The 26,848-nt window shown below is 45.5% G+C and overlaps 3 protein-coding genes across 8 annotated transcripts in view; all 3 read left to right on the forward strand.

Annotated features, from left to right (window-relative positions):
* The window catches only part of LOC113427969 (uncharacterized), a 72,940-nt gene extending 66,566 nt beyond the window's left edge, over positions 1–6,374 (forward strand). For 2 of the 4 annotated variants that reach the window (XM_087953638.1, XM_087953637.1), the window contains 2 exons: positions 3,610–3,736; positions 3,937–6,374. In XM_087953638.1, coding sequence (XP_087809764.1) covers positions 3,610–3,736; positions 3,937–5,717 — 1,908 coding nt within the window. In that variant the 3' untranslated portion in view covers positions 5,718–6,374. Of the gene's footprint in view, positions 1–946; positions 1,070–2,140; positions 2,224–3,609; positions 3,737–3,936 lie in introns of those variants that run through there. The other 2 variants (XM_087953636.1, XM_087953635.1) reach the window with 2 other exon arrangements.
* Positions 1–26,848, forward strand: part of LOC148131887 (uncharacterized) — a 91,217-nt gene that overhangs the window by 11,883 nt on the left and 52,486 nt on the right.
* Positions 993–26,551, forward strand: LOC113427966 (uncharacterized). 3 transcript variants are annotated; one of them, XM_087953655.1, is made up of 4 exons: positions 993–1,069; positions 22,452–22,534; positions 23,818–23,944; positions 24,681–26,551. In XM_087953655.1, the coding sequence occupies exons 2-4, from the start codon at positions 22,460–22,462 to the stop codon at positions 26,546–26,548; spliced, it is 2,070 nt and encodes a 689-aa protein (XP_087809781.1). In that variant the 5' UTR covers positions 993–1,069; positions 22,452–22,459; the 3' UTR covers positions 26,549–26,551. The 3 variants fall into 3 exon arrangements, with proteins under 3 accessions (XP_087809781.1, XP_087809780.1, XP_087809782.1); XM_087953654.1 differs by lacking the exon at positions 993–1,069 and adding an exon at positions 15,814–15,935; XM_087953656.1 differs by lacking the exons at positions 993–1,069; positions 22,452–22,534 and adding an exon at positions 15,833–15,935.

A 26,848-nucleotide genomic window follows, 5' to 3' on the forward strand; every position in this document is an offset into this window, starting at 1 on the left:
GGTTTTCCCTTTGGTGTTGCTTGTCGTAAGATCGCAAAAGGGGATCCCCTGACCCCGGGACACCACAATGGTGATAAATGTGAGTCAGTTGTCAAATGTCTGAATTTGGATCACATGACCATGGGGATGCTGCAACGGTCATAAGTGCAAAAAACAAACATTAAGTCTCTTTTTTCAATGCCGTTGTAACTTCGGTCACTAAACGAATGGTTGTAAGTCGAGGCTGCCTGTACGGTTTAGTAGTTTTTCGTCTGAGATTCATAGACTTTTAAATATTTCCAACCTCAGGCCTTTTAGATAGTTAAATATATTAAATATTTCTTGGCTCAGAGGTTTTCTTCAGCTTCAGAGGGAGAAAGTTAATGGGTCTCCCTTATGGATCATCAGGGGGTCCTTTGGTCCCGCATTTATTTTAGGATAATATTGGAAAAAAGCAGATTATGTGGGGATTTTTTCCCCTTTTCTCTTTATTCTCCTCTTTTGGGGCAAGGGAGTCATCTCTAAGTTGTGTCGCTCTTCGACATGCCCCATCGACCCTTCAAATACAGGCAATCCTCGACATGACTAGTTTAGTCTGTTGCTAAGTGAGACATTTGTGAAGTGAGTTTGGTCCCATTTTACGCTATTTCTTGCCGTGGTTGTTAAGCCAATCACTGTAGTTGTTACAGTCGTTGACCAAATCTGGCTCCCCCATTGACTTAGCTTGTCTGGAGCTTCCTGTGATCCTGGGACATGGCAAACGTCATAAATAGGAGTCAGGTGTCAAGTGGCTGGATTTGGATCACCTGACCATGGGGAGGCTGCACCAGTCTTGAAAGTCACTTTTTTCAGTGCCCATCCAGCCCAGGATGTGGGGAGGGAGAATTTGAAGGCAGGGAGACCCCTGAGTGGGCGGCGCTCTCCGCCCTGTAGAGAGTGGGAGGAGCTATAAGTGCTTCCGGCTTGGGCTTTGCAAACTCGTGGCGGTGGTCTTTGCGGGGAGGGGGTTCTACGTGTGTGTGGCCGGGAAGGAAGAAAGCAAGCATGGCCGGCCGAGGAAGAGAGCTGCCTCTTTCCTATTGAGTGCCAGGTAAAAACCGTCCTTCCTTCCTTCCAAATGCCAGGACAGGTGAGCCTTCAAGGCAGCTTCTTGGGGCGCTGCTAAGATCGCTGCTGCCGTCCCCACTTCTTTCTTTCTTTCTTTCCCCCCTTCCTTCCTTCCCTCCCGCCCTCCTTCCTGGGAAATGCCGGGACAGGTGAGCCTTCCATGCAGCTTCTTGGGGCGCTGCTAAGATCGCTGCTGCCGTCCCCACTTCTTTCTTTCTTTCTTTCCCCCTTCCTTCCTTCCTCCGCCCTCCTTCCTGGGAAATGCCGGGACAGGTGAGCCTTCCAGGCAGCTTCTTGGGGCGCTGCTAAGATCGCTGCTGCCGTCCCCACTTCCTCCTGGGGAGATGATTCTTATTCTCCTTTCTTTTCTGCCGGGCCTTCCTGGCCGTTTCCCGTCGCTTCCTTTGCTCTGGGGCCGTTTCACATCCAGGAGGCTCGGAGTTGAAGGGCTGCGAAACCGGCGGGGAGAAAGGGGGGGCGATCCCTCCCAGGCGCTGCTGTTTCGGGGAGCTGCTCAAGACGAGCCCCCTCCGGAGAGAGCATCGGCTCAAGGCTCCTCCGGACGCCCTTCCATCTCTTCGCCCGCCTTCCTTTCCTCGTTCCCATCGTTCAATTGAACTGCATTTACAAAGCCTTTTAGTGCATTTCAAAAGGCGTCGCTCTTTTCCTGTGGGCCATTGTTTCTCAACCTGGGCAACCTTGTGATTTGTGGGCTTCCACTCCCAGAATTTCCCACGTGTGTTCAAATCCACATATCTCAACAGCTGCCAAGTTTGAGAAACGTTGCTGTCATCCAGGGGTGAGGAAGTTATGGCCCTTTTATGACTGGTGGACTTCAAGTCCCAGAATTCTTCAGCCAGCTGGTTCACGTATTCTGGGAGTTGAAGTCCAGAGCTCATAAAAGGCTGGTAGTTCCCCACTTCAACTGCCAGCTGTGAAAAGAGTTTTTGTAGTCTTTTGTAGCTAAAATCAGCCTTTTGCACTGGATGTTCAAGAATATCCTTAGGATGTTTGATAGCCAATTATTCCTTTGCTGTTTGTTCCCCACTCCTAGACCCTCTCATGGCCATGGCTTCATCTCCTGGAACCCCAGTTCTTTGTAGTGGAGGATCAACAGTGGCTGACCTTCAAAGGCAGGTAAGAGGATTCTCCCCTCCTCTCCCCAGATGTGCCAATCTCCCAATAACAGAATATCACAATTGGAAGGGATCTTGGAGATCTTCTAGTCCATCCCTCTGTTTCAAGCAGGAGACCCTATAGCCTTTCAGACAAGTGGCTGTCCAGTCTCTCCTTAAAAACCTCCAGCCCAAAACTTCTGAAAGCAAACCGTTTCATTAGTTAATTGTTCTCACTGTCAGGAAGTTTCTCCTTAATTCCACCATTAGTGTCCATCCATTGTTTCTTCTCCTGCCTTCTGGTGCCTTGGAAAATAAGTTGAGCCCCTCTTGTTTGGGTCAGCCCCAGAAATACTAGAACACTGATATCACGTCTCCCCTGGTCCTTCTTTTCTCTGGACTGGCCATATCCAGTTCTTGCATAAGATAGTCAGGAACACAGGAACATCATGAGGTAAATCTAAAACATCTGTCAGTGTTCCAGAAAACCTCAACTCCAACAAATAACTCTCAGACAGACATCTTCTCAAAAGTTCCTTTTATTAGAGCAGTGATCCCCAACCTTTTTATGCCGTGGCCCGGTACTGGCATCAGCTGGGCGCCGCGGCACGGTGCCGGCATCAGCTGGGCGCCGCCATCTTTTTGATGAAAAAGTGCTCCGGTGAGCTTTCTACCGGAAAAGCTCACCGGAAGCACTTTTCATTAAAAAGATGGCAGCGCCCAGCAACCAGCGGCCCGGTAGGACTTGTTGGGGACCCCTGTATTAGAGTAGTAAAATGGTCCATCTGGGAAATCCCGAATGTGAAAATTCTGGGTTTCCCTGCAATAAGTAAAAAATTACAAATCTACCCCTTGTACCCCTCATGGCGTCAACATGCCCCAATCACCATCCATCCCAACTTCAGACATCCTCTCAATCACTCCTCAGCCAGATGCAGAAATAACATGACCTTGACTTAGAAGAAGAATGCTGTTGTGTCTAACCACATTCGCTCCAAGAAATTATCCCCTCCCATTTTCCCAGGCTCAAGAATGTGGCAGGGTGGAAGCGTCTGATGCTAATATGGCTTCCAAAGCTGACAGCATCATGCAGAACACAGAGAAGGGAACAAAGAGGGGAAAAGGGGGAAATGCCCCCTTTATACTTACAGCAACTAATCATAGTGTAGATTGCATCCAGCATGAGTCAGCACTCTAACTAATCAATTACAATTGTGTTCCGGCCTACTGTACACTTTACTTTTCCAGCTGCTAAATTCAATATCCTACATGCTCCTTTGCCCTACTTGGAAACTGTGGAGGATTTTCATTAAGAAGACGACTCGCATGTAATTCATTGAAGTGTTCATTGTTAGGAATATTCATGAAATACGTTGTGGTGTTGTTTTTTTTGCCCTCCCTATGTCAGAATTTGGTATCATTTGAGGATGTAGCTGTGTTTTTCTCCGTGGAGGAGTGGGCCCTGCTGGACTCTGAGCAAAAAGCCCTGTACCAAGAAGTCATGCTGGAAAACAAGAGGAACGTGGTCTCATTAGGTAAGGGATTCTGTTAAGGTATTTAAATTTAGTAGCCAAAGGTCAAATGTTCAAATATCATCTTAATAGCATGGATAGCATCATGTTTGGAACAAATGGGAGTTTGGAAGAAGTTTGATACCCTTCAAATACAGCATGGTGTTTGATTGCTTTCGCACTAAAGGTTGTGCTAACTTTTCTTTTTTTATTGTTGCAACCAGGGGACAGATGGGAGATGGAAGATTCTGGCCAAGAGGCAGCAACACCTTTGTCAAAAGACAAAAAGGAAGTTGCAGAAAAGAAGTATGGAAAGCAAAGTTCAGAGGAAAACCAGTTAACGAAGGAGCTGGAGAATTGCTCTGGTTTACCTTGTCCAGATATCAATGTCTTATTGGACACAGATGATAGCAATGAAAGAGAAGTGTGTTCAAGGTGTGGGAAAACACTCTGTGATGAATCTGGATTATGTGACTGTGGACAAAGCCCTGCTGGAGAGAAACAAGATGAAAGCAGGCAACACCCCAGAAGGAGCCTTCCTCCTCCTTTACATGAAAGAATAAAAGGAGGAGGGAAACTGTACAAATGTATGGAGTGTGCAGAAAGCTTCGGTACAAGCCACTCTCTTGCTTCACATAAAAAGATTCACAAAGCAGAGGATCCACACAAATGTCTTGATTGTGGAAGGACCTTCAGGCAGAAAAACCATCTTAATTCACATAAGAGGATCCATGAGAAGCAGCAGCATCAATGCATCCCTTGTGGAAAGACCTTCGGGAGCAGCCCCTCCCTTACTTCTCATCAAAGCCTCCACAGAGAGGAGAAGTTGGATCGATGCAGGGAGGGTAGAATGAGGTTTACTCAGAGCAAGGAACCGAATTCCCTGGAAAAAAGCCCCACTGGGAAGAAATCATATAAATGCCTAGAATGTGGGAAGAGCTTCCGCTATGCAAGTGACCTCGCTTACCATAATAGGACTCATACAGGGGAAAAGCCGTATCATTGCACAGTGTGTGGAAAGAGCTTCACCCGAAAAGGCAATTTAAATTTACATAAGAGGATCCACACTGGAGAGAAGCCGTATAAATGCACAGAGTGTGGAAAATACTTCAGTGCCCCTTGTACACTTTCTTCCCATAAGAGGATTCATACAGGGGAGAAACTTTTTCACTGCCTGCAGTGTGGAAAGCGCTTTGCCCGTTCTGGTGGCCTTCATGTCCACAAACAGATCCACACAGGGGAGAAACTGTACAAATGCCTGGAGTGTGGAAAGAGCTTCCATAACACCAGCCACCTAATTTCTCATAGAAGAATGCACACTGGAGAGAAACCGTATCAATGCACCGAGTGTGGGAAGCGTTTCAGTCAAGCAAGTAATCTTACTGTCCATAAAAGGACCCACACAGGTGAAAAGCCTTATAAATGTCCTGAATGTGACAAACGCTTCACTGATTTAGCAGCTCTCTCTCGTCACAAGAGGATCCACACTGGGGAGAAACCCTATAAGTGTCAGGAGTGTGGCATGAGTTTCAGTAGAAGTAGTGTCCTTGGCATCCATAAGAGGATTCACACAGGGGAGAAACCCTATAAGTGCATGGAGTGTGGCCTGAATTTCAGGACAAGTTATTATCTTGGTATCCACAAGAGGATCCACACAGGGGAGAAACTGTATACATGTCCCGAGTGCGGAAAAAGCTTTAAACATAATCATTCACTCAGGATCCATAGAAGGCTTCACTCAGGGGAGAAACCCTATAAATGCTTGGAGTGTGGAAAATGTTTTCCTGTGAGTGGCCAGCTTACCTCCCACAATAGGATCCACACAGGAGAGAAGCCGTTTAAATGCATCGAGTGTGGAAAGAGTTTTAAAGACGGCAAGAATCTTAGGGTCCATAAAAGAATCCACACAGGGGAGAAGCCGTATCAGTGTGTGGAGTGTGGAAAGAAATTCACAACCGGGGGTAACTTTAATTGCCATAAGAAGACACACAGCAGGAAAAAATGACCTAAGACGTAAAAATCAAGCTAGGGTGGGGAGGGGGTGGACCTGTCTCATGCACCCCTTACTCACTTATTTGTAGACTGCCACACTCAGACCTCCCATACCCCAACATCTGTTGCACTGCTGCCTTACTTTTAAAGCCGGTTGTGGCAGCTTGCATGCAAGATGCTGCGTGGCTCGTTGTGCCAGTGCCGCCACTCACAGCAGAACGCCATCTGATTCATCGCGCTAATGCCGCCACTCATGGCCAGACGCCATATTGCTCTGCACGCCTGTGCTGCCACTAACGGCAGAATGCCGCAAGGATCTTGTGCCGCTGCTGCTGCTCAAGCACACAATGGCACAATATACAATATAGAAGATGCTGAGTAGCAGCGTGATAGGTATTGGGGCGGAGGAGGCATGGCTGCAGTAGTCCTTAGGTAAGTGGGTAAGTCCTGGTGCAGAAAAGAATATAAGACTGGGTCTTATTTTTTGAGAAACATGGTATGTAAAACATTGATGTTATTACTGAACCAAAGGGTTAGGGTTAGGAAGCCATTGCCTTTTTTCTTTCCACATTTTCCCCTTTCTTTTCTCATAGAGATAGACATAGAGGTACAGAGAGAGGGGAGAGATTTCCTTGTGTTACTTTTGCTGCACAATAAAGTTTTTGCTTTCAACCTTCTCTTCCATGTGTTCCGTTTGAGTCCTTGGCATATCTGGTAACGGACTCAACGTTGGGGCAGGAAAGGTAACGAAAACCAAAAGGGCCTTTTTGTTCAGGACGATCTTTTTCCTTCTTTCAACCACGCTGGAAGTACAATTCTTGAGGAGGAAATGGCGAATATGCCAGAATCCCTGCAAAGGTGAAGCAGGATCTATATCAGGGGGGTGAAACTCATGGCGTCATGTGATGTAGTGGGACTTTCTTCCCCTCCGCTAAACCGGGGAGGGGCCGGTCTAGCACGCGATGTATCCAGCCTTCTCTTTATGGCTTGGAGTTAACTAGGAGAAATATTTTGTCCAGGTAGTCCTTGACTTACGACACAAGTGAGCCCCAAATCTTTGTTTTTGAGTGAGAGGTTTGTTAAGTAAAGTTTGCTCCATTTTGCAACCTCTCTTGCCACAGTTGTTCAGTGAATCCCCACAGTTGTTAAATAAGCAACACGGTTGTTAAGCGGATCTGGTTTTCCCATTGACGTTGCTTGTCAGAAGATTGCAAAAGGGGATCTCCTGACCCCAGGACATTGAAACTGTCATAAATGTGAGTCAGTTCAGAGGTGTGTCTGAATTTTGATCACGTGACTATGGGGATGCTTGAACGGTCGTAAGTGCGAAAACTGGTTGTAACTCACTTTTTTCAGTGCTGTTGTAACTTCGAACAGTCACTAAATGAAATGCTGTAAGTCAGGGACCATCTTTTTTGCGTAGAAGTAGTTTTTCTTCTGGTGTCCCTGGTTGGGCGCCATATGATGGGTTTCAAAGACCTGTCATTGTGCAGGGTGCCAAGATGTCTGACTGCCTGGGCAGCATTTATTCTTTTATGCCATTTTTACCAGCAAGGAAGAGTAACATAGATACAGCATTTGGATTAGAGAATAGATACCTTAATACATGGGTGAAACGTCCCAACCAATCCTTAATACTAGTGGTGATTTAGTTTACTTTATTGTCATCGCACCTCGTACAATGAAATCAAACACCATCTTCAGTGCACATCATGACCATGAAAATAAACACAAACACACATCCTTCACACTCCACACATTGAACCGGAAACCCCAGACGCTACACCAATGCTGCACTATACAACAGAATTCAAAAGAGCTACTGCCCTGGGATAGAAGCTGTTTTTCAGCCTATTTGTCCTTGTTTTTATTATTCTGTACCGTCTGCCAGATGGTAATAGTTCAAAAAAAGGATGCCCGGGATGAGATGGATCTTTGAGAATGTTTTGAACTTCCTTAAGGCAGCAGGAGCTATAAAGCTTTTCCAAAGAGGGGAGAGGGCAACCAAGGATCCTCTGGGCATGACATTAACCCTCTGGACTGCTGTCCTATCTGCCACTGTGCAATTGGCAAACCATACAGAGGTGCAGTATGTTAAAATGCTCTCTATGGTGCAGCGGTAGGTCACCAGCAGTTTTTCATTCAGTTGCTTTCTGAGAAGTCTCAGGTAGTATAATCTCTGCTGGGCCCTTTTGACCAGGGCTGCAAGGTGGCCACCCCAGGTCAGGTCCTCTTGTAGGGTAACACCCAGAAACTTAAAACTAACCACTTGCTCCACTTGGTCTCCATTGATAAGCAAGGGCTGGATGTCTATTCTGTTCCTTCTATAATCCACAGTAAGCTCCTTGGTGTTGAGGACCAAGTTATTGTCTCCACACCACGAAAGCAACCGGTCCACCTGAACTCAGTAGGCAGACTCATCCCCCCTCCCCTCCTGAGACAAGTCCCACTACTGTTGTATCTGCAAATTTCGCAATAGTATTACTAGCGTGAGTGGGAATGCAGTCATGCAATAAAGAGTATAGAGTAAGGGACTCAACATGCAACCCTGTGGTGCACCAGTGTTAAGAATAAGGGCTGAAGAGGTATGATTACCTAATCTGACCCTCTGTGAGTGGCCAGACAGGAAATTCATAATCCAAAGGCAGATTGAATTAGAAAGTCCAAGGTCCAGAAGTTTAGACACTAGTCTACGTGGAAGAATTGTGTTAAACGCAGAACTAAAATCCACAAAAAGCATCCTCACATAGCCCTCCTGCTGTTCTAGATGAGTCAGAGCAGTGTGAAGAGTGATGCCTATAGTGTCCTCTGTAGATCTATTTTTTCTGTATGCAAACTGGTGTTTATCAAATGTATGCGGAAGACCCGAAATGATGTGCCGGCAGACCACTTTCTCAAAGCACTTCATGATGATAGGAGTGAATGCCACTGGTCTGTAATCGTTGAGGTTATTGATAGGGAACTTCTTTGGCAGCGGAACAATGGTGGAAGCCTTCAAACAAGATGGAATAGTGGCCTGGGATAGAGACCGATTGAAGATCCTGGTAAAGACTCCGGCCAACTGATCAGCACAGTCTCTGAGCACCCGGCCAGAGATACCGTCAGGACCGGCAGCCTTTCTAGGGTCCACAGCCCTCAGAATGCTCCTCACCTCCTGTTCCTCCACAATGAGGTGGGGGCTACACTTGGCTGGTAGTTGTGTTTTATCTGTCTCTGATGTCTCCACTTCAAAGCGAGCAAAGAAATGATTCAGTTCCTCTGCCAATGAAACATCCCACTCAGCTGGGATGACATTGGTTGGTTGATGGTTTGTAATTTGTTGAATCCCTTGCCACACCTGCCTTATGTTATTGCTATAAAAATTATCCTCAATCTTCCTCTTATAATCAGTCCTGGCCTTCTGAATACCTTTCTTCAGATTAGCTCTGGCAGCACTGTATCTTGCCCCATCACCGGACCTAAAGGCCTTGGTCCTGTCATGCAAGAGGCGCTGGACTTCCTTGGTCATCCAAGGTTTCTGATTGGGATAGATCCTAATACGTTTTATCCACAGTGATAGTATCTGTGCAGTGTATCAACCTATAGCCATGTTTGATGTTGCTATATACAGTACTTTGTCCAATATGTTTGCTCCTCTAGTAGCACACTTAACATGCTATAGAATTTAGGGGACACTTCTTTTAAATCAGCTTGATTAAAGTTCCCCCACTATGATATGCACAGCATCAGGATACTTATTCTGCTGATTACTAACAATGTTATACAAGAATCCCAAAGCTATGGTAGTATTGGCATCAGGTGGGACATAGACTGCAGTAATCAAAACCACGCTGAATTCCCGCGGAAGATATATGGGTCTACATTTAAGAGTCATATACTCCAGATCCATGGAGCAGTGGCTGTCTACAGTCTTTGTACACCAGCTTTTGTTCACATAAAGGCTTAAACCCAGGGGTGGGATTCTACCGGTTCTGTCCGGTTCTTTAGAACTGGATGTTATGATTCTGTGCAGTTCGGAGAACCAGCAACTGGCACTCCTGGCTGGCCCCGCCCCTCCCCGTCGACCCTGCCCCTCCTTGCCCACACAAACAATTGACAGATGGCGGGGTGGGGAGCTAGTCCTGGAAGCCCAGATGCCGCCAGAATTGCTGCCATTGCGTTCCTTGGGCACCATTGCCGCCATTGCCCTCTCGCTGCTGCTTCATCCCGGCCCCCCAGGTATGGCAAGCCCTGGGACAGGGCTCAACAGCTTGCCTTTCCTCCCCCTGCTATGCTTCCCCCTTGGGGAAGCGAGGCTGGGAAGGCTGCTTGCAGCGAGGGAAATACGGGTGGGGGGAGCCGCGCTTCACAAATGTGGCGGCAACAGCGCTGAATCACCTCATTTGTAAAACGCGCGAAGTTTAAAGGTGCTGCGCAGCGCGAGCCCTGCTCACGGCAAGGAAAATATGGGGGGGAGGGGAACGCGCTGTGCAGCACCTTTAAACTTTGCACGCTTCACAAATGGCGCCTCCTCATTTGTGAAGCGCGCTAAATTTGGCGCTAAGTTTGGTGCTGCGTGAGGCTACTCAAGGCAAGATGTGTGTGTGTGGGGGGGGGTGGCGACTTTTCTCCCGAGACACTGCCTGACGCTGCTGCTCTTGCCATGGAGGAGAGAGATGAGAAACAGAGAGGGAGGGGGAGAAAGAAAGACAAAACGACCCTCCTGTAAGTATTGCAGAAGCAACATGCTCCCTTTCCAGTTTCCACAGCCCCAACCAACCAACCACGCAACAGGAGCAGAAATTTCATCCATGCAAAAAAGCTGCATGACAGGAACAGGAAATGAAGTCTTCAAGTTTCTAGCTGTCATTGAGCCTCAACAAACCAATCTTCTTCCCCTCGCCCCCCCCCCTTTGGGATAATTGTGTTATTCACCACATGCCTCACCTTCAAAGCATGCTATGAATCTTTTAAAGAGGGCATAAATAAAGGACATAACCAGGATTTTTAAAAGATAAAGAAAATCAAGAATTTTAAAAGGTAAAGAGCACACACCTCCCCAACTCTGTGTGTGTGTGTGTGTGTTTCTCTCTCTCTCTCTCTCTCTCTCTCCCTCCCTCCCTCCCTCCCTCCCTCCCTCAAATCCATGGCTGGGCCAAGCCAGCAAGCTCTCCTTCCTTGGTGCTCTTTGCTACTTCTTTCATTTCTTCGTTTTGGAATAACGATAGCCAGCCACAGCCGCCTGCCCCGCACCCGGTAGCCCCCGGTCACGAGAGAGGGAGGAGGAGGGTCCCTTGTAGGGATGCTTTCATGAACTTGCTGGCTTGGCCCAGTCGGCTTTGAGAGAGAGAGAAAAAGAGAGAGAGAGAGAGACAGAGAGTGGGGGGGGGGAAGATAGGGAGAGGGGCAGAGAGAGAGAGAGAGAGAGACAGAGACAGAGAGAGAGACAGAGAGAGAGACAGAGAGACAGAGACACACAGGGCAGAGAGAGACACACAGAGAGAGATACAGACACGTGAGAGAGAGCCATAGAGAGAGACAGAGAGAGATAGAAAGAGAGAGACAGAGACAGAGAGTGGGGGGAGAGAGGGGGAAGGTAGGGAGAGGGGCAGAGAGAGAGACACACACACAGAGAGAGAGAGAGATACAGAGGTGTGAGAGAGAGCCATAGAGAGACACAGAGAGAGATAGAGGGAGAGAGAGAGAGAAGAAAGAAAAGAAAGAGAAAGAAGGAAAAAGAGAAAGGAAAGGAAAGGAAAAAAAGGGATAGACAAAGAAAGGGAGAGATGGAAGGAAGGGACAAAGAAAGAAAAAGAGAGGGAGGGAGGAGAATGTGAATGAAAAATATGGATGGATAGACACACTGAGGGAGGGAGAGAGAGAAAAAGGAGAGGAAGGAAGGACAGACACAAACCCTGGCTTCAGAAGACTCTGAAACAGCACAGCAATCTAGGGCTGGAAGGGATCTCGGAGATCATCTAGTCCAATCCCCTGCTCCACCAGGAGATCTTTACAGAATCATAGAGGTGTGTGTGTGTGTGTGTATGTGTGTGTGAAAGAGAGAGAGAAGAAAGAAAGAAAGAAAGAAAGAAAGAAAGAAAGAAAGAAAGAAAGAAAGAAGAAAGGAAAGAAAGAAAGAAGAAAGGAAAGAAAGGAAAGAAAGAAAGAAATAGAAAGAAAGAAAGAAAGAAAGAAAGAAGAAAGAAAGAAAGAAAGAAAGAAAGAAAGAAAGAAAGAAAGAAAGAAAGAAAGAAAGAAAGAAAGAAAGAAAGAAAGAAAAGAAAAGAAAGAAATAGGAAAGAAGAAAGAAGGGGGGAGAGAAAACTCTGTGCTATTATTTTTAATTTTAATGGTTCCATTATTTATCATATATTAATATTTTACACTGTCCCTACACCTAGAGTGATTTTACTGCCTTTCTTTTGCCGAGGTATTTTTCAGGGTTTACATGTCTATAGCCCAGAGCATAAATACAGGTGTGTTTAACAGAGTTGAAAGGGATTTTGGAGGTCTTCTAGTCCAACCCCCTGCTCAGGCAGGAGAACTGAGGATGCCAAACTCTGAGTTGAGGTCCTGGGAAAGGTGTCAGAATAACAGAATAACACTTAGAAGGGACCTTGGGGGGAACCCTATACCATTTCAGAGAAATGGCTGTCCAGTCTCTTGTTAAAATTCTCCAGAACTTCTGGTGGCAAGCTGGTTAATTGTTCTCACTGTCAGGAAGTTTCTTCTTAGTCTTAGTCATTGCTTCTTGTTTGTCTTCTGGTGCTTTGGAAAATACATTGCCCTCCCCTTCTTACTGGCAGGCCTTGAAAGCCTGTTGCCTATCACCCTCTTGGGCAAAGCATGTGAGCCATTTCCTCCTTTCAGTGGTCCATGAAAGTACATCTATAGTACGTAGATAATAAAGTCAAAAAAAGGTGAACAACATTTTTATAGAACTATAGATAAGTTGAGGCTGGGGGTGACAAGAAATGGCTGGGAGGGGAGGGGCCAGGCGAGGCACCCCTTGACGTGACATATATACGTGCTATACACATACACACACACACACACACACAAACGAAATCATTGCCCATTTTGAATACATAGAGGAAAGGAAGAAAGAATATTGGATACATATACACAAATGTGTGTGAAAAAAACCTGCAAAGAAATAGGATTATAAAAAAACAGCTTCCAATCTTAGCAGTTGTACATGAGAGAGAGAAAGAGAAATGAGAAACAGAGGGAGAAAGAGAAAGAGAGATGAGGAAGAAAGAGAAAAAGATGACAGAGAGAGATGAGAAAGAGGGAGAAAGAAAGTCAGAGACAGAGATATCTGTTTAAAAGAAAATAGAAAAATGGCTCTTTGAGTGTTTAAGGTTGCAGACCCCTGGGTTAGGCAAGCACCATGGTCATTAAGTGAACCTTGTGGTCATTAAGCAAACAATGGTTGTTTAAAAAGTCCATTTTCCCCAATGGGCATTTTTAACCAGAAGCCAGAAGGAACTGTTGGAAACCGGCAAAAACATAGAAAACCTCAGTCACAAGACTGTGTGGGATGTTGTAACTGGTCACAAGTGTGTGTGTGTGTGTGTGGCTGTCAAAACACCAAAAACAGGACAAGTAACTCTGTGGAGGTCAGTCGTAAATTAGAACACTTGCTAAGCAACTGGCCATTAAGCAAGGACCTGGTCATTAAGCGAGGACCACTTACATTTGGATTGCCAGTCACATGGCAACCTGCCCAGGCCTTGCTCCCCAGGCCTTGGAAACTGGCAAAAAACACTTACTAAGCAACTGGCCATTAAGCGAGGACCTGGTCATTAAGCGAGGACCACTTACATTCGGTTTGCCAGTCACATGACCACCTGGCCACGCCCACTCCAGTCACATGACCCCCTAGGCACGCCCAGCCAGCAAGCCATGCCCACCCGTCACATGACCACCAAGCCACACCCACAAATTAGGCCACGCCCACAGGTCCGGTTGTTAAGAAATTTGAATCCCACCCTTGCTTAAACCTCCCCCTTTGATCTTGCCAGAATCTCTACTCCTGTCCTGCTGGTGAGTTATGTAGCCCAGTGGTCCCCAACCACCGGGCCCCGGACCGGTACTGGTCCGTGGATCATTTTTTACCGGGCCGCAAAGAAGTGGGCGCCGCCATCTTGTTTCAACGGCGCTTGAGAAAGTGCTTCCGGGTGAGCTTGTCAGTCGCGTTTGGGTGCTGGAGGAATCCTCACGCCTTAGTTTCATCAAGGGTGGGGGGGCGGCTTCGAACGAAGAGCCGTCCCGATGGCGGTGGAGTCTCGCGTTAGGAGGAGATTAAGAAAGAGCCCGAAAAGCCCATCGACAAAGGTACAAAGGAGGAGTTGAAGGTGGCGGGGAGAAGCGGGGGACGGCTGGCTGGCCGGTCGCTCGGCTCGCCTTGCCTTGGTCGTGCGTGCTGATGCCGGTACCGGTCCATGGATCATTTTGTGATGCCAGTACCGGTCCGTGGGACAAAAAAGGTTGGGGGCCACTGATGTAGCCTTCCAGCTCAACAGCTTCATCTGGAATAAGTGAATGAAGCCAAGTTTCTGTGATTAGCAAAACACAGCAGTTCTTGATGAATTTAGTCTTTGCAATCTGTAGCCTTAATTCATCCATTTTGTTAGTCAGAGATCTTGCATTGGTAAGAAATATACTTGGAATTGAAGGCTTGTGTGGAAACTTACTCAGCCTAAAGAAAACCCCAGCACGGCATCCTCTCTTCCTGTTCCTGTTCTTCTTTCTCCGCCTCTTCCTCCTTCCTACAGGGGTAGTGATCCATGGCTCCCCCAGGGGCCTAGCTGCCTCCTTCGCTATGTTATGAGAATGTATAAAATCATCTGTAATAGCCTTTTCACATTTCAGTCCAATTTGTAACATGGCATGCCGACTATAGATGCTCCTTGCCCCACAGGATTCAATCAATGAAAGGATCCAAAACACACAACAGAATCATACACAACATACATTGAAAGAAGGAGCGGTTAGCCGCAGCATCCATGTGCGCAGCCATCTTGAAAACCGTTAGTAAATTGTTAGTAAATGTTTACTGATGTTAGTAAAATGAGATCACGTGTAAGTCCAGAAAGTCTGGGATTTTCCAACCCAAGATAGAGAATGAGATCATGAAAAGAGGCCCCTGTATTAGACACTGCAGTTTGCTGCTAGCATCATCTACAGGATCTCAATTGCTACTACACTGCCATTTGATCCAAAATTTCCATTGCTAAGTGAGACATTTGATAAGTGAATTTTTGCGCCATTTGAGGATATTTCTTGCTGGGATTGTTGCGTGAATCACCACAGTTGTTCTGTAAATCTGACTCCCCCATTTCTTATCCGAAGGTTGCAAAAGACAATCCCATGACCCGCGGACACTACAACTGTCATAAATGCAAGTCGGTTGCCAAGCGGCTGAATTTTGACCAGGTGACCATGGGGATGCTGCCACTGGCCTTCTTGAGTGGGAAAAACCATCTAAATCACTTTTTTCTGTGCCTTTGAACTAAACAGACGGTTCTGAGTCGAGGACTACTTGCAAAGGAGCAATGGAGCATTTGCTGTTAAGGGAGAATCCTGATTGTTCATAGTTCTATGGAAATACGTTGTAAATTAAGGACTCCCTGGTCAGAATAAGCGCATGCAGACAGACTCCCTTTTCCTGACAAAAGGAGGAGTTTTGAAGGAGGAGATTGGACAACCCTTTGCCTGTGATGGTACTACAGGGTTTTCAGCCTGAGCAGGGGGTTGGACTAGAAGACCTCTAGGGTCCCCTCCCAGCCCTGTTATTCTGTAATTCCCTCCTAACTTTGCTGCTCCGCATCCCCCTCCCTTCCCTCCTCCCGTCCCTGGGCGTCGTTCCCTCCCCCCCAACCTTTCTCTGACCGCCTCGGGAGAAGCAGCCCTGGACTCCCTGCCCAGCTGACCCTCCCACTGGGGACCGATTCCCCGGGCAGGGGAGGTCCCGAGTGGGCGGCGCCTTCGGCCCTTTCGACAATGGGAGGAGCTGGACGGGGAGGGGAAAGAAGTGTAAACATTTCCTGCTTGGGCTCTGCGAAGTCCTGGCTGGGGCTCTCCCGGGAAGGAGGATCCACGGGCGGGGGGCGGGAAGGGAGGGAGGGAGGAAGCGTGGCCGGCAGGGCTGCGAGGAAAGCGGATCGTGGATCTGTTCCTGCGCGCATCTCTTCGGGAGCGGAGTCCGGGAGAGGAACAGAGCCGCCTGTTTCCTTTTGAGCGCCAGGTAAGAACCTCCTCCTTCCTTTCTCCCTCCCTTCCTTCCTCCCCTTTTCCCACCTGGGGAAATGCCTGGACAGGTGAGCCTTCAAGGCAGCTTCTTGGGGAGCCCCTAAGATCTCTCCTGCAGCCCCCACTTTCTCCTGGGGGAGATGATTCTGCCGGCCCTTCCCGATGGTTTCCCGGCACTTTCTCTTTCCCCTCTGGGGCTGTTTCAGGTCCGGAAGCCTCGGGGTTGAATGGCTGCTAAAGCGGCCGGAGGGAAAGGGGGCGATCCCTCCCAGGAGTTGCTGTTTCTGGAGAGAGCATCGCGCAAAGGCTCCTTCCGATGCCCTTTAATAGAATAGAGTGGAATGGAATGGAATGGAATAGAATAGAATAGAATAGAATAGAATAGAATAGAATAGAATAGAATAGAATAGAATAGAATTCTTTATTGACCAAGTGTGACTGGACACACAAGGGATTTTTCTTGGTGCAAATACTCTCAGTATACATAAAAGAAAAGATACATTCGTCCAGAATCATAAGATACAACACTTAGTGATAGTCATAGGGTACAATAAGCAATCAAATCATACTAGGAAACAGTCAATATAAATTGTAAGGATGCAAGTGACAAAGTTACAGTCATACAGGGAGGGGATGGGTGATAAGGAGTGATGAGAAGATTCACAGTAACAGTAGTGCAGACTCCTCAGGATTGTCTTTGCCCGAGTTTCTTTCATTCCTGAATTCCTTTTCACTGTTTAATTTAACTCTGTTTTTAAAGCCTTGTGTGCATTTAGACAGACATGTCATCCTTTTCCTATAGGCCAGCGAGTCTCAACCTTGGTGACTTTTAAGATATGTGGACTGCAACTCCCAGAATTCTCCAGCCAGCAGAGGATAGCTCTCTGGGGAATTCTGGGATTTGAAAACTGCTAAAGTTGAGAAACATTGCTGCAGGCTATTCCAAAGGGCAAATCCCACCTGTGAAAATAGTTTTTGTTTCTCCTGGGATGATCTGATGGGGAGGGTGAACATTATGCCGGTCAGCATTCTGGTGACCAAGAGTGCAGAGAAGAGCAACAAAGATGATTTGGGGACTAGAGGCTAAAACATATGAAGAACTGGCTATTTGCAGGAACTGGGTATTTCTAGTGTCAGGAGAAAAACCTCATTATGAGCATAGTGGCACTTGTAAGAAATTGAACAGACAAGCACACCATAAGGTATCTCACTTAAGGTCCTTTATTAAGGATAATAATTTATTAAGGATCCTAAGTGGTTTATTAAATTTCAAATTATAACAAACAAAAATCAGTTGTTGGCCCCAACTCACAAGCCATTATATACCACAAGGAACAAGACTCTCAAAATTCTGCCCTGTTGTCACAACAAATGAGGCAGTTTTCTCTTCCTTTAACCACAATGCCACAACATTGTTATTTTTACATGCATTACAAGCTGATAGCTCCTCTTTTCTCTCGATTTTGCCTCACCTCATCCTGCAAACTCAACTACAAACAGTATTAAGACATACTGTTTCAACATATTTACAGGTTAAACAAGTATGCTTTTTTAAATAAAAAATAGATTATATACTTATAAAAAGTATGCTACTTTTTTATAGGCACATTAGCATTGAACACCATGATTTTAAACAGATTACACAGATTAATACTGAGTGCAATAAACCTTGCCAAAGAAATATCAGGTTCAATAGGCAACTGATTCCCTAGTTAGCATCAAGTTATATAGAATCGCCCTTCTGCACTGTAGCTTCAAGAATATGGTTAGTGTTGAGATAATTCCCTGTTAGGAGAATGAGCGCACACAGGGAGACGTAGTGAGAGTAGTGAAGAATAACACACAACCAGCACACAGATACACTGTATAGTAAAATGTAGGTTTTTACTTCCTCTAAACGGTTAAGCCAAAGTTCAACAAACAGTCCAAGTCATTCACGGTTAAAGCAGTCAGTTTTCAGTCCAGGGATAATCCAAATCAAAGTCCAGTATCAAAAACAGTTCAGTAACAGACTTACATTAAATCCAAGAAGAACTATGATCAGCAACAGTCAATAGGGAAAAATTCAGGAACCAAAAACAACACTCTCAGCAACAACAGAACAGAACAACCCAGGTTTCTGGCTCCATCTTATGGCCGTTTGAGGAACCACACCCAATTACAATTTTAGCATTCCCTTAAAGAGACAGTATTAAAATGTCTCTTTGGTTTATATATTTTCCAACCCAACTGTTAGGTGACTTACATTCCTAACAGTTAGGATGGTTGATAACCAATTATTCCTTTGCTCTTCTTTACCCCCCCACTGCTAGACCTTTTCACTGTTTAATTTAACTGTGTTTTTAAAGCCTTGTGTGCATTTAAAAAGGTATCGCCCTTTGCTTGTGGGCCATTGTTTCTCAACTGTGGCAACTTTATGATATCTGGACTTCAACTCCCAGAGTTCCTGAGTCAGCTGTGTCAGCTGAAGTCCACCAGTCCTGAAAGGGGCCATACTTCCCCGCTTTTCCTGTAGGCTTTTCCAAATGGAAAATCCCAGCTGGGGAAAAAAAGAGTTATTGCCATCTTCCCTGATTATCTGATAAGGGAGGGTGGACATCTGGATTTTGAAAGGGCTGAAAGAAAGGAAATACTATGTCCTGAGTGTAGAGAAGGGTGACAGAGGAACCACAACAGGCTTGCTAAAAGTCCTTATTGGTGCAGGATGTTGGCATGGCTATTTTGGTACTTTCCTTAGTGTATCTCCTGTCAACAAACCAGCTATATTTCCTGCTTAAATTACCCTCAAAATGATGCTACAGAGCACTGCACAACAGAACAACTAGACACAAGGACAGTTTTTTTCCCTGAACAGCATCACTCTGCTAAACACTGTCCAACTATTTACTAATCTGCATTACTATTAATCTTCTCAACCTTCCTTTCACCCTTCTCCTCCCACTTATGGATGTATGAATGAAACTTTGTTGCTTGCAACCTTTACGATGCTTATTGACTGTTTACTAGTATGATTTGATAGTCCCTAGCTTATTATTGTGTTTCCTAGTATGATGTCATTGCTTATTTGTACCCTATGACTACTGCTAAGTTTTATACTTATGATTCTTGACATATGTGTCTTTTCTTTTTATGAACACAGACTGCATATGCACCAAAACAAATTCCTTGTATGTCCAATCACACTTGGCCAATAAAGAATTCTATTCTATTCTATTCTATTCTATTCTATTCTATTCTATTCTATTCTATTCTATTCTATTCTATTCTGTTCTGTTCTGTTCTGTTCTGTTCTGTTCTATTCTAAAGTACCTTAAATATAAAAGTGTGCTGAAGAAATAATTCAGGGTCTTTCCTAGCCTTATGAGAGAACCCAGTTTTATCCAAACCTGAATACTGGTATAGTTGATTTACCAGCACACGTAGGACCAAAATTTCTGTTACTAAGCGAGACAGTTGTTAAGTGAGTTTTGCCTCGTTTTACAACCTTACTTGCCCCAGTTGTTACATGAACCTCTGCAGTTGTTGAGTTAGTAACAGCTGTTAAGTTAGTGATGGTGAAGGGAATCTGACTGCTCTATTGACTTAGCTTGCCAAAAGGTGGCAACAGGTGATCACATGACCACAGGATGCTGTGACCGTTATAAATAGGAGTCAGTTGCCAAGCACCTGAATTTTGATAGCATGAGTATGGGGATGCTGCAATAGCTGTGTGAAAAGCAGTCATGAGTCACTTTTTTTCAGTGTCATCGTAACTTCAAAATGGTCACTAAATGAAAGGTTGTAATTCGAGGACTACCAGTATATGTTTGACCCAGAGAGAATTGGACTCTGCCTCTTTTGTTGGTGCCAAGCCAGACAAAGTACTCCTGATTAACAACTCAGCATAAATCCCTGGATATGGGAAGAGGTCAAGCTCTGTGGTCCTTTAATGCAGGGGTCCCCAACCACCGGGCCGCGGACCGGTACCGGTCAGTGGATCACTTTGTACCGGGCCGCAAAGAAAATAAAAAATAAAATAAAAATGGCGGCTTTCTTCGCCTTCGGTGAATGCTGCTGGGATCAAGGACACAAATGAAAGAAGGGGAGGGAGGAAGCAACCAAAGCCTGTCCTATTCTCCGGCTCAATGGCTTCGGTTTCCTCCCGCCTCATTCCTCTCTCAGTCGCTCTCTCACTCCTCCACCAGCCCAGGAAGAAACTGCTTCAAAGAAGCCGGCAGGGTGGCTTTTCCTGTCGACGCAGCTCTTCCGAAGCGCCCGTTCACCCCCACCCAGCTGCCCTCGGTTCAATCCAGTGCTCTGTTCTGCCTGCCTGCCTGCCTTCATTTCTGGTGGTTTCGGAGCAGCTTCGGCTGAGAATAATAACTATTCGCCTCTTTTACTCAGCCGAAGCTGCTCCGAAACAACCAGAAACGAAGGCAGGCAGGCAGAACGGAGCACTGGATTGAACCGAGCGCGGCGGGGTGGGGGTGAACGGGAGCTTCGGAAGAGCTGCGTCGACAGGAAAAGCCACCCTGCCGGCTTCTTTGAAGCAGTTTCTTCCTGGGCTAGTGGAGGAGCGAGGAGCGACTGAGAGAGGAACGAGGCAGACACCTGAGGGATGAGGCTGAGGGAGGGAGGGAGACACCTGAGGGATGGGGCTGAGGGAGGCAGGGCCGAGAGGCGGGGCTTCTCAGCCATCCTGCAGGGACTTGTCCTGAGCCGCAGAGACAGCCGTGGGCCGCCGCCGCCCAGCGCTCAGTTTTGAAGGCGCTCCTCAGCCCGGCGCAGTTCCTGAATCTGCAGCTGAAACCCTCCATTTTAAATGTCCCAATAGAAGAGAATATCTGTCGCTCAGGGTTGCAATGAGGAGGCATTGGCGCTCCTGAACTTGGTGGTTTGCTGGCAGACGTTTTATTACCCGACTAGGTAACAACATCAGATGTTACCTAGTCAGGCAATGAAACGTCTGCAAGCAAAACCACCAAACTCAGACTCCTCCCCGGTCCTTGAAAAAGTGTTTCTGCTTGAAACTGCTCTGTGGTACAAAAAGGATGGGGACCACTGCTTTAATGCACACATTCATGGCTGAGATAATCTGCCTCTGAATCCAATCCCTGGTCCTTCCACACCTTTCAGTTTTCCTTTCACCCAGGATGAGCTTCTGTGTGTTGTTGCTGTGGCTACAAAGGACTCACCTAACGAGAATAGAATAGAATAGAATAGAATAGAATAGAATAGAATAGAATAGAATAGAATAGAATAGAATAGAATAGAATAGAATTCTTTATTGGCCAAGTGTGATTGGACACACAAGGAATTTGTCTTGGTGTAAATACTCTCAGTATACATAAAAGAAAAGATACATTCATCAGGAGTCGAGAATCATAAGGTACAACACTTAATGATAGTCATAGGGTACAATAAGCAATCAATCATACTAGGAAACAGTCAATATAAATCATAAGTATACAAGCGACAAAGTTACAGTCATACAGTCACAAGTGGGAGGGGACGGGTGATAAGGAGTAGGTGACAAGATGTAACAGTAATAATAGTGTACACTTTGTGAATAGTTGAACAGTGTTGAGGGAATTATTTGTTTAGCAGAGTGATGGCTTTCGGGAAAAAACTGTTCTTGTGTCTAGTTGTTCTGGTGTGCAATGCTCTATAGCGTCGTTTTGAGGGAAGGAGTTGAAACAGTTTATGTCCAGGATGTGAGGGGTCTGTAAATATTTTCACAGCCCTCTTTTTGACTCGTGCAGGATACAGGTCCTTGATTGAAGGCAGGTTGATAGTAATTGTTTTTTCTGCAGTCCTAATTACTCTCTGAGGTCTGTGTCTGTCCTGTTGGGTTGCAGAACCAAACCAGACAGTTATAGAGGTGCAGATGACAGACTCAATCATTCCTCTGTAGAACTGGAATAGCAGCTCCTTGGGCAGTTTGAGCTTTCTGAGTTGGTGCAGAAAGAGCATTCTTTGTTGTGCTTTTTTGATGACGTTTTTGATGTTAGGTGTCCATTTTAAGTCATGTGATATAGAAGCTAGAAATTTGAAGGTCTCTACTGTTGATACTGTGTTGTCTAGTATTGTAAGAGGTGGTAGTATGGGAGGGTTGCTTCTAAAGTCTACCAGCATTTCTAAAGTTTTGAGTGTGTTCAGTTCCAGATTATTCCAGTTACATCATGAGGCAAGTTGTACAACCTCCTGTCTGTATGCGGATTCATTGTTGTCTCGAATGAGACCAATCACTGTTGTGTCATCTGCAAACTTCAGTATTTTAAAAGATGGATCGTTTGAGATGCAGTCATAGGTATATAGGGAGAAGTGGAGAAAGCACCCAGCCTTGGGGGGGGGGCTGTGCTGATTGTACAGGTATCGGATGTGATTCTGCCTAGCTTCACCTGCTGCTTCCTGTCTGTTAGGAAAGAGGTTCTCTAGTTAGCCTAGAAATAGGCTAAAATCAGCCTTCTGCACTGGATGTTCAAGAACATAATAGCAAATTATTTCTTCGCTGCTTTGTTTCCACTCCTAGACCCTCTCATGGCCATGGCTTCATCTCCTGGAACCTCAGTTCTTTGTAGTGGTGGATCAACAGTGGCTGAGCTTCCAATGCAGGTAGGAGGATTCTCCAGTCCTCTCGCCAGGTGTGCCAATCTCCCAATAACAGAATAACACAATTGGAAGGGATCTTGGAGATCTTCTAGTCCATCCCCCTGTTTCAAGCAGGAGACCCTATAGCCTTTCAGACAAGTGGCTGTCCAGTCTCTCCTTTAAAACCTCCAGCCCACAATTTCTGAAGGCAAACTGTTCCATTAGTTTTAATTGTTCTCACTGTCATGAAATTTCTCCTTAATTCCAGGTTGCCTTTCTCCACGATTAGATTCCATCCACTGTTTCTTCTCCTGCCTTCTGGTGCTTTGGAAAATAAGTTGAGCCCCCTCTTGTTTGGGGCAGCCCCAGAAATATTGGAACACTGCTATTGTGTCTCCCCTGGTCCTTCTTTTCTCTAGACTAGCCATATCCATTTCCTGCAACCGTTCTTCATATATTTTGTCTACAGGCCTTTAATTATCTTAGTTGCTCTTCTGTGCACTTCTTCCAAAATCTGAACATCTTTTTTGTAATGTGGTGACCAAATCTGAATGCAGTATTCCAGGTGTGGCCTTACTAAGGTTTTATAAAGCAACACTACTACCAAGCCCAAAGTGGAAAGAAAAGTCCAAGCTTTACATTTGTACAGAAATTAAGTGTTGAACCGCTCTTTCCTTGATTCGGCATGATTCATCGGGTCACCACAGTGGGTAAAATTGGTGTTGGGTTTGGCCAACTTACCCCAAGTCTAGCTCATCAGTGGAAAGCAAAGTAATTTGGGGTTGCTGCTCCTGTGGAATCAGCCAAACCAATAAAACATTAACTAGATGTATCTCTAGCCAGAGGCACTTTGTTTCTGTAAAAGTTCTCCAGAGGAGATGTCTGTCAAGGAAATTCTACAGCAGCTGTCAAGATGAAGTCAGAGACACGTAATCTGAACTTGTAGTCCTTTATATAAATATAAATATATTTAACCTACACATTTACAGCAGTCTTTGTTATCATCCAGAACAGGAAGAACATAAGATAGTCAGGAACACAGGAACATTGTGAGGTAAATCTAAAACATCATCATAGCATAGATTGCATCCTGCATGAGTCAGCTCTCTCTAATCAGTTACAATTGTGTTCCGGCCTATTGTAGACTTTACTCTTTCATCTACCAAATTCAATATCCTACATGTTCTTTGCCGTACTTGGAAGCTGTGGAGGTTTCTCATTAAGAAGAGTCACATGTAATCCATTGGAGTGTTCATTGTTAGGAATATTCATGGAATACATTGTGTTTTTTCCCTTCCCTTTGTCAGGATTTGGTATCGTTTGAGGATGTAGCTGTGTTTTTCTCCGTGGAGGAGTGGGCCCTGCTGGACTCTGAGCAAAAAGCCCTGTACCAAGAGGTCATGCTGGAAAACAAGAGGAATATCGCCTCATTAGGTGAGGGATACTGTTAAGATACTGACATTTGGTAGCCAAAGGTCAAATCTTATATCAACTTAATGTGGGATTTGTTGTCTAGTTTGGAAATAAACAATCACCAGCCAAAACTTCCAAGTAAAAACAATGGTAATTTTATTCTCTGTGCAAGGTGGGTGGAACACACACAGACACGCAGGTACACTGGATACTTTGCCTTATATTCTCTAGCACTGTTACCAATTTACCTCCCACCTCTTCTTCATTGGCTTAGTAACAATGATGTCACAACCTATCCAAAGTGTCTAAAGTGAATACATTATCTCCGCCCTTGATTACATCTCCCACGATTCTAATTCTATCTTCCCCTGTCCTTATTTACGAATTTCCTTTTATGGTCCTAGTTCCCAGGGGTTGTCTCTAGAGTAACTATCATATCAATGAAATCTGGTTATGGTCGGATTCCAGCATAGCAGAGGCCTCTAATCCTAGCTCCTACATACAATTCTCAAGCTTCAGCCTAGTTCATGAGAATTAGAAATATATACAATGTATTTTGTTCACAGGCCAACATGTCTTTTTACAATTCTGTAAAAACAATACAACTCTGTTTCCCACATTAATACCAATACAGCACAATGTTTTGAACAAATGAGAGTTTGGAAGAAGTTTGATACTGTTCAAATAGAGCAATGATGCTTAATCGCTTTCGCACTACAGTTTGTGTTAACTTTTCTTTTTTTATTATTGCAACCAGGTGACAGATGGGAGATGGAGGATTCTGGCCAAGAGGCAGCAGCACCTTTGCCAAAAGACAAAAATGAAGTTGCAGAAAAGATATATGGAAAGCAAAGTTCAGAGCAAAACCAGTTAACGGGGGTGCTGGAGAATTGCTCTCGTTTACCTTGTCTGGCTATCAATGTCTTATTGGACACAGATGATTGCCATGAAAAAGAAATGTGTTCAAGGTGTGGGAAAAGACTCTGCGATGAATCAGGATTATGTGACTGTGGCGAAAGCCCTGCTGGTGAGAAACAAGATGAAAGCAGGCAAAACCTCAGAGGGAGCCTTCCTCCTCCTTTACATGAAAGAATAAAAGAAGGAGGGAAATTGTTAAAATCTACGGAGTGTGCAGAAAGTTTCAGTACAAGCTGTTCCCTTGCATTGCATAAAAAGATTCACAAAGCAGAGGATCCGCACAAATGTCTGGATTGTGGAAGGACCTTCAGTCAGAAAAACCATCTTAATTCACATCAGAGGGTCCACAAAGAGAAGCAGCATCATGAATGCATTCCCTGTGGAAAGACCTTTGGAAGCAGCGCCTCCCTTACTTCCCATCAAAACCTCCACAGAGAGGAGAAGTTGCATCAACGCAGGGAGGGTAGAACAAGGTTTACTCAGAGCAAGGAACCAAATTCCCAGAAAAAAAGCCCCACTGGGAAGAAATCATGTAAATGCCTGGAGTGTGGAAAGAGCTTCGGCTCTGCAAGTGGCCTCACTCGCCATAGCAGGACCCATACAGGGGAAAAGCCGTATCATTGCATGGTGTGTGGAAAAAGCTTTGCACAAAAGGGCAATTTCAATTTACATAAGAGAATCCACACTGGAGAGAAGCCGTATAAATGCACAGAGTGTGGAAAATGCTTCAGTGCCTCAGGTGCCCTTACTTCCCATAAGAGGATCCACACAGGGGAGAAACCCTATGAATGCCTGGAGTGTGGAAAAAGCTTTAGCAACACCTCATCGCTAACCTTACATAATAGGATGCATAAAGGGGAGAAACCTTATAAATGCCTGCAATGTGGAAAAAGCTTCAGTCAAAAAGTTCACCTTAAGTCACATGAAAGAATCCACACAGGGGAGAAGCCCTTTAAATGCCTGCAGTGTGGAAAGCGCTTTGCCAATTCTGGTGGCCTTCGTGCCCACAAAGGGACCCACACAGGGGAGAAACCATACAAATGCTTGGAGTGTGGAAAGAGTTTCTGTAAATCCAGCCACCTAACTTCCCACAGAAGAATCCACAGTGGAGAGAAACCGTATCAATGCACCGAGTGTGGAAAGAGCTTCAGTCTAACAAGTCACCTTAATATCCATAAAAGGACCCACACAGGTGAAAAGCCTTATAAGTGTCCTGAATGCGACAAACGCTTCACTGATTTGGCGGCTCTCTCTCGTCATAAAAGGCTCCACACTGGGGAGAAACCCTATAGGTGCACCAAGTGTGGCATGAGTTTCAGGACAAGTGGTGTCCTTGGTATCCACAAGAGGATCCACACTGGGGAGAAACCGTATACATGTCATGAATGCGGAAAAAGCTTTAGTCAAAATAATTCACTCAGGAGTCATAGAAGGCTTCACTCAGGGGAGAAACCTTACAAATGCCTGGAGTGTGGGAAATGTTTTCCTGTGAGTGGCCAGCTTACCTCCCACAATAGGATCCACACAGGAGAGAAGCCGTTTAAATGCATCGAGTGTGGAAAGAGTTTCAAAGACGGCAGGAATCTTAGGCTCCATCAAAGAATCCACACAGGGGAGAAGCCGTATCAGTGTGTGGAGTGTGGAAAGAAATTCACAACCAGGAGTAACTTTAATTGCCATAAGAAGATGCACAGCAGGAAAAAATGATGTTAGGCCTAAAATTCAGTCTAAGGTGGGGGATGGATAGAGCTGCCCCACGCACTCCTTACCGACTTACCTGATGACTGCCACACTCAGACCTCCCATACCCTGACATCAGTTGCACTGCTGCCCAACTTTTGCAGCCATAAATCCAGCCACTTAACTTCCCACGAAAGAATCCACACTGGGGATAAACTGTATCAATGCACTGAGAGTGGAAAGAGCTTCAGTAATCCACGGAGTCTTACTCTCCATAAAAGGATCCACACAGGTGAAAAGCCTTGTAAGTGCACTTAATGTGACAAA

The sequence above is a fragment of the Notechis scutatus genome, chromosome 2 (assembly GCF_049901735.1).
Source record: "Notechis scutatus isolate UNSWTSFEM ecotype Mainland chromosome 2, rNotScu1.2, whole genome shotgun sequence".
NCBI lineage: Eukaryota > Metazoa > Chordata > Lepidosauria > Squamata > Elapidae > Notechis > Notechis scutatus.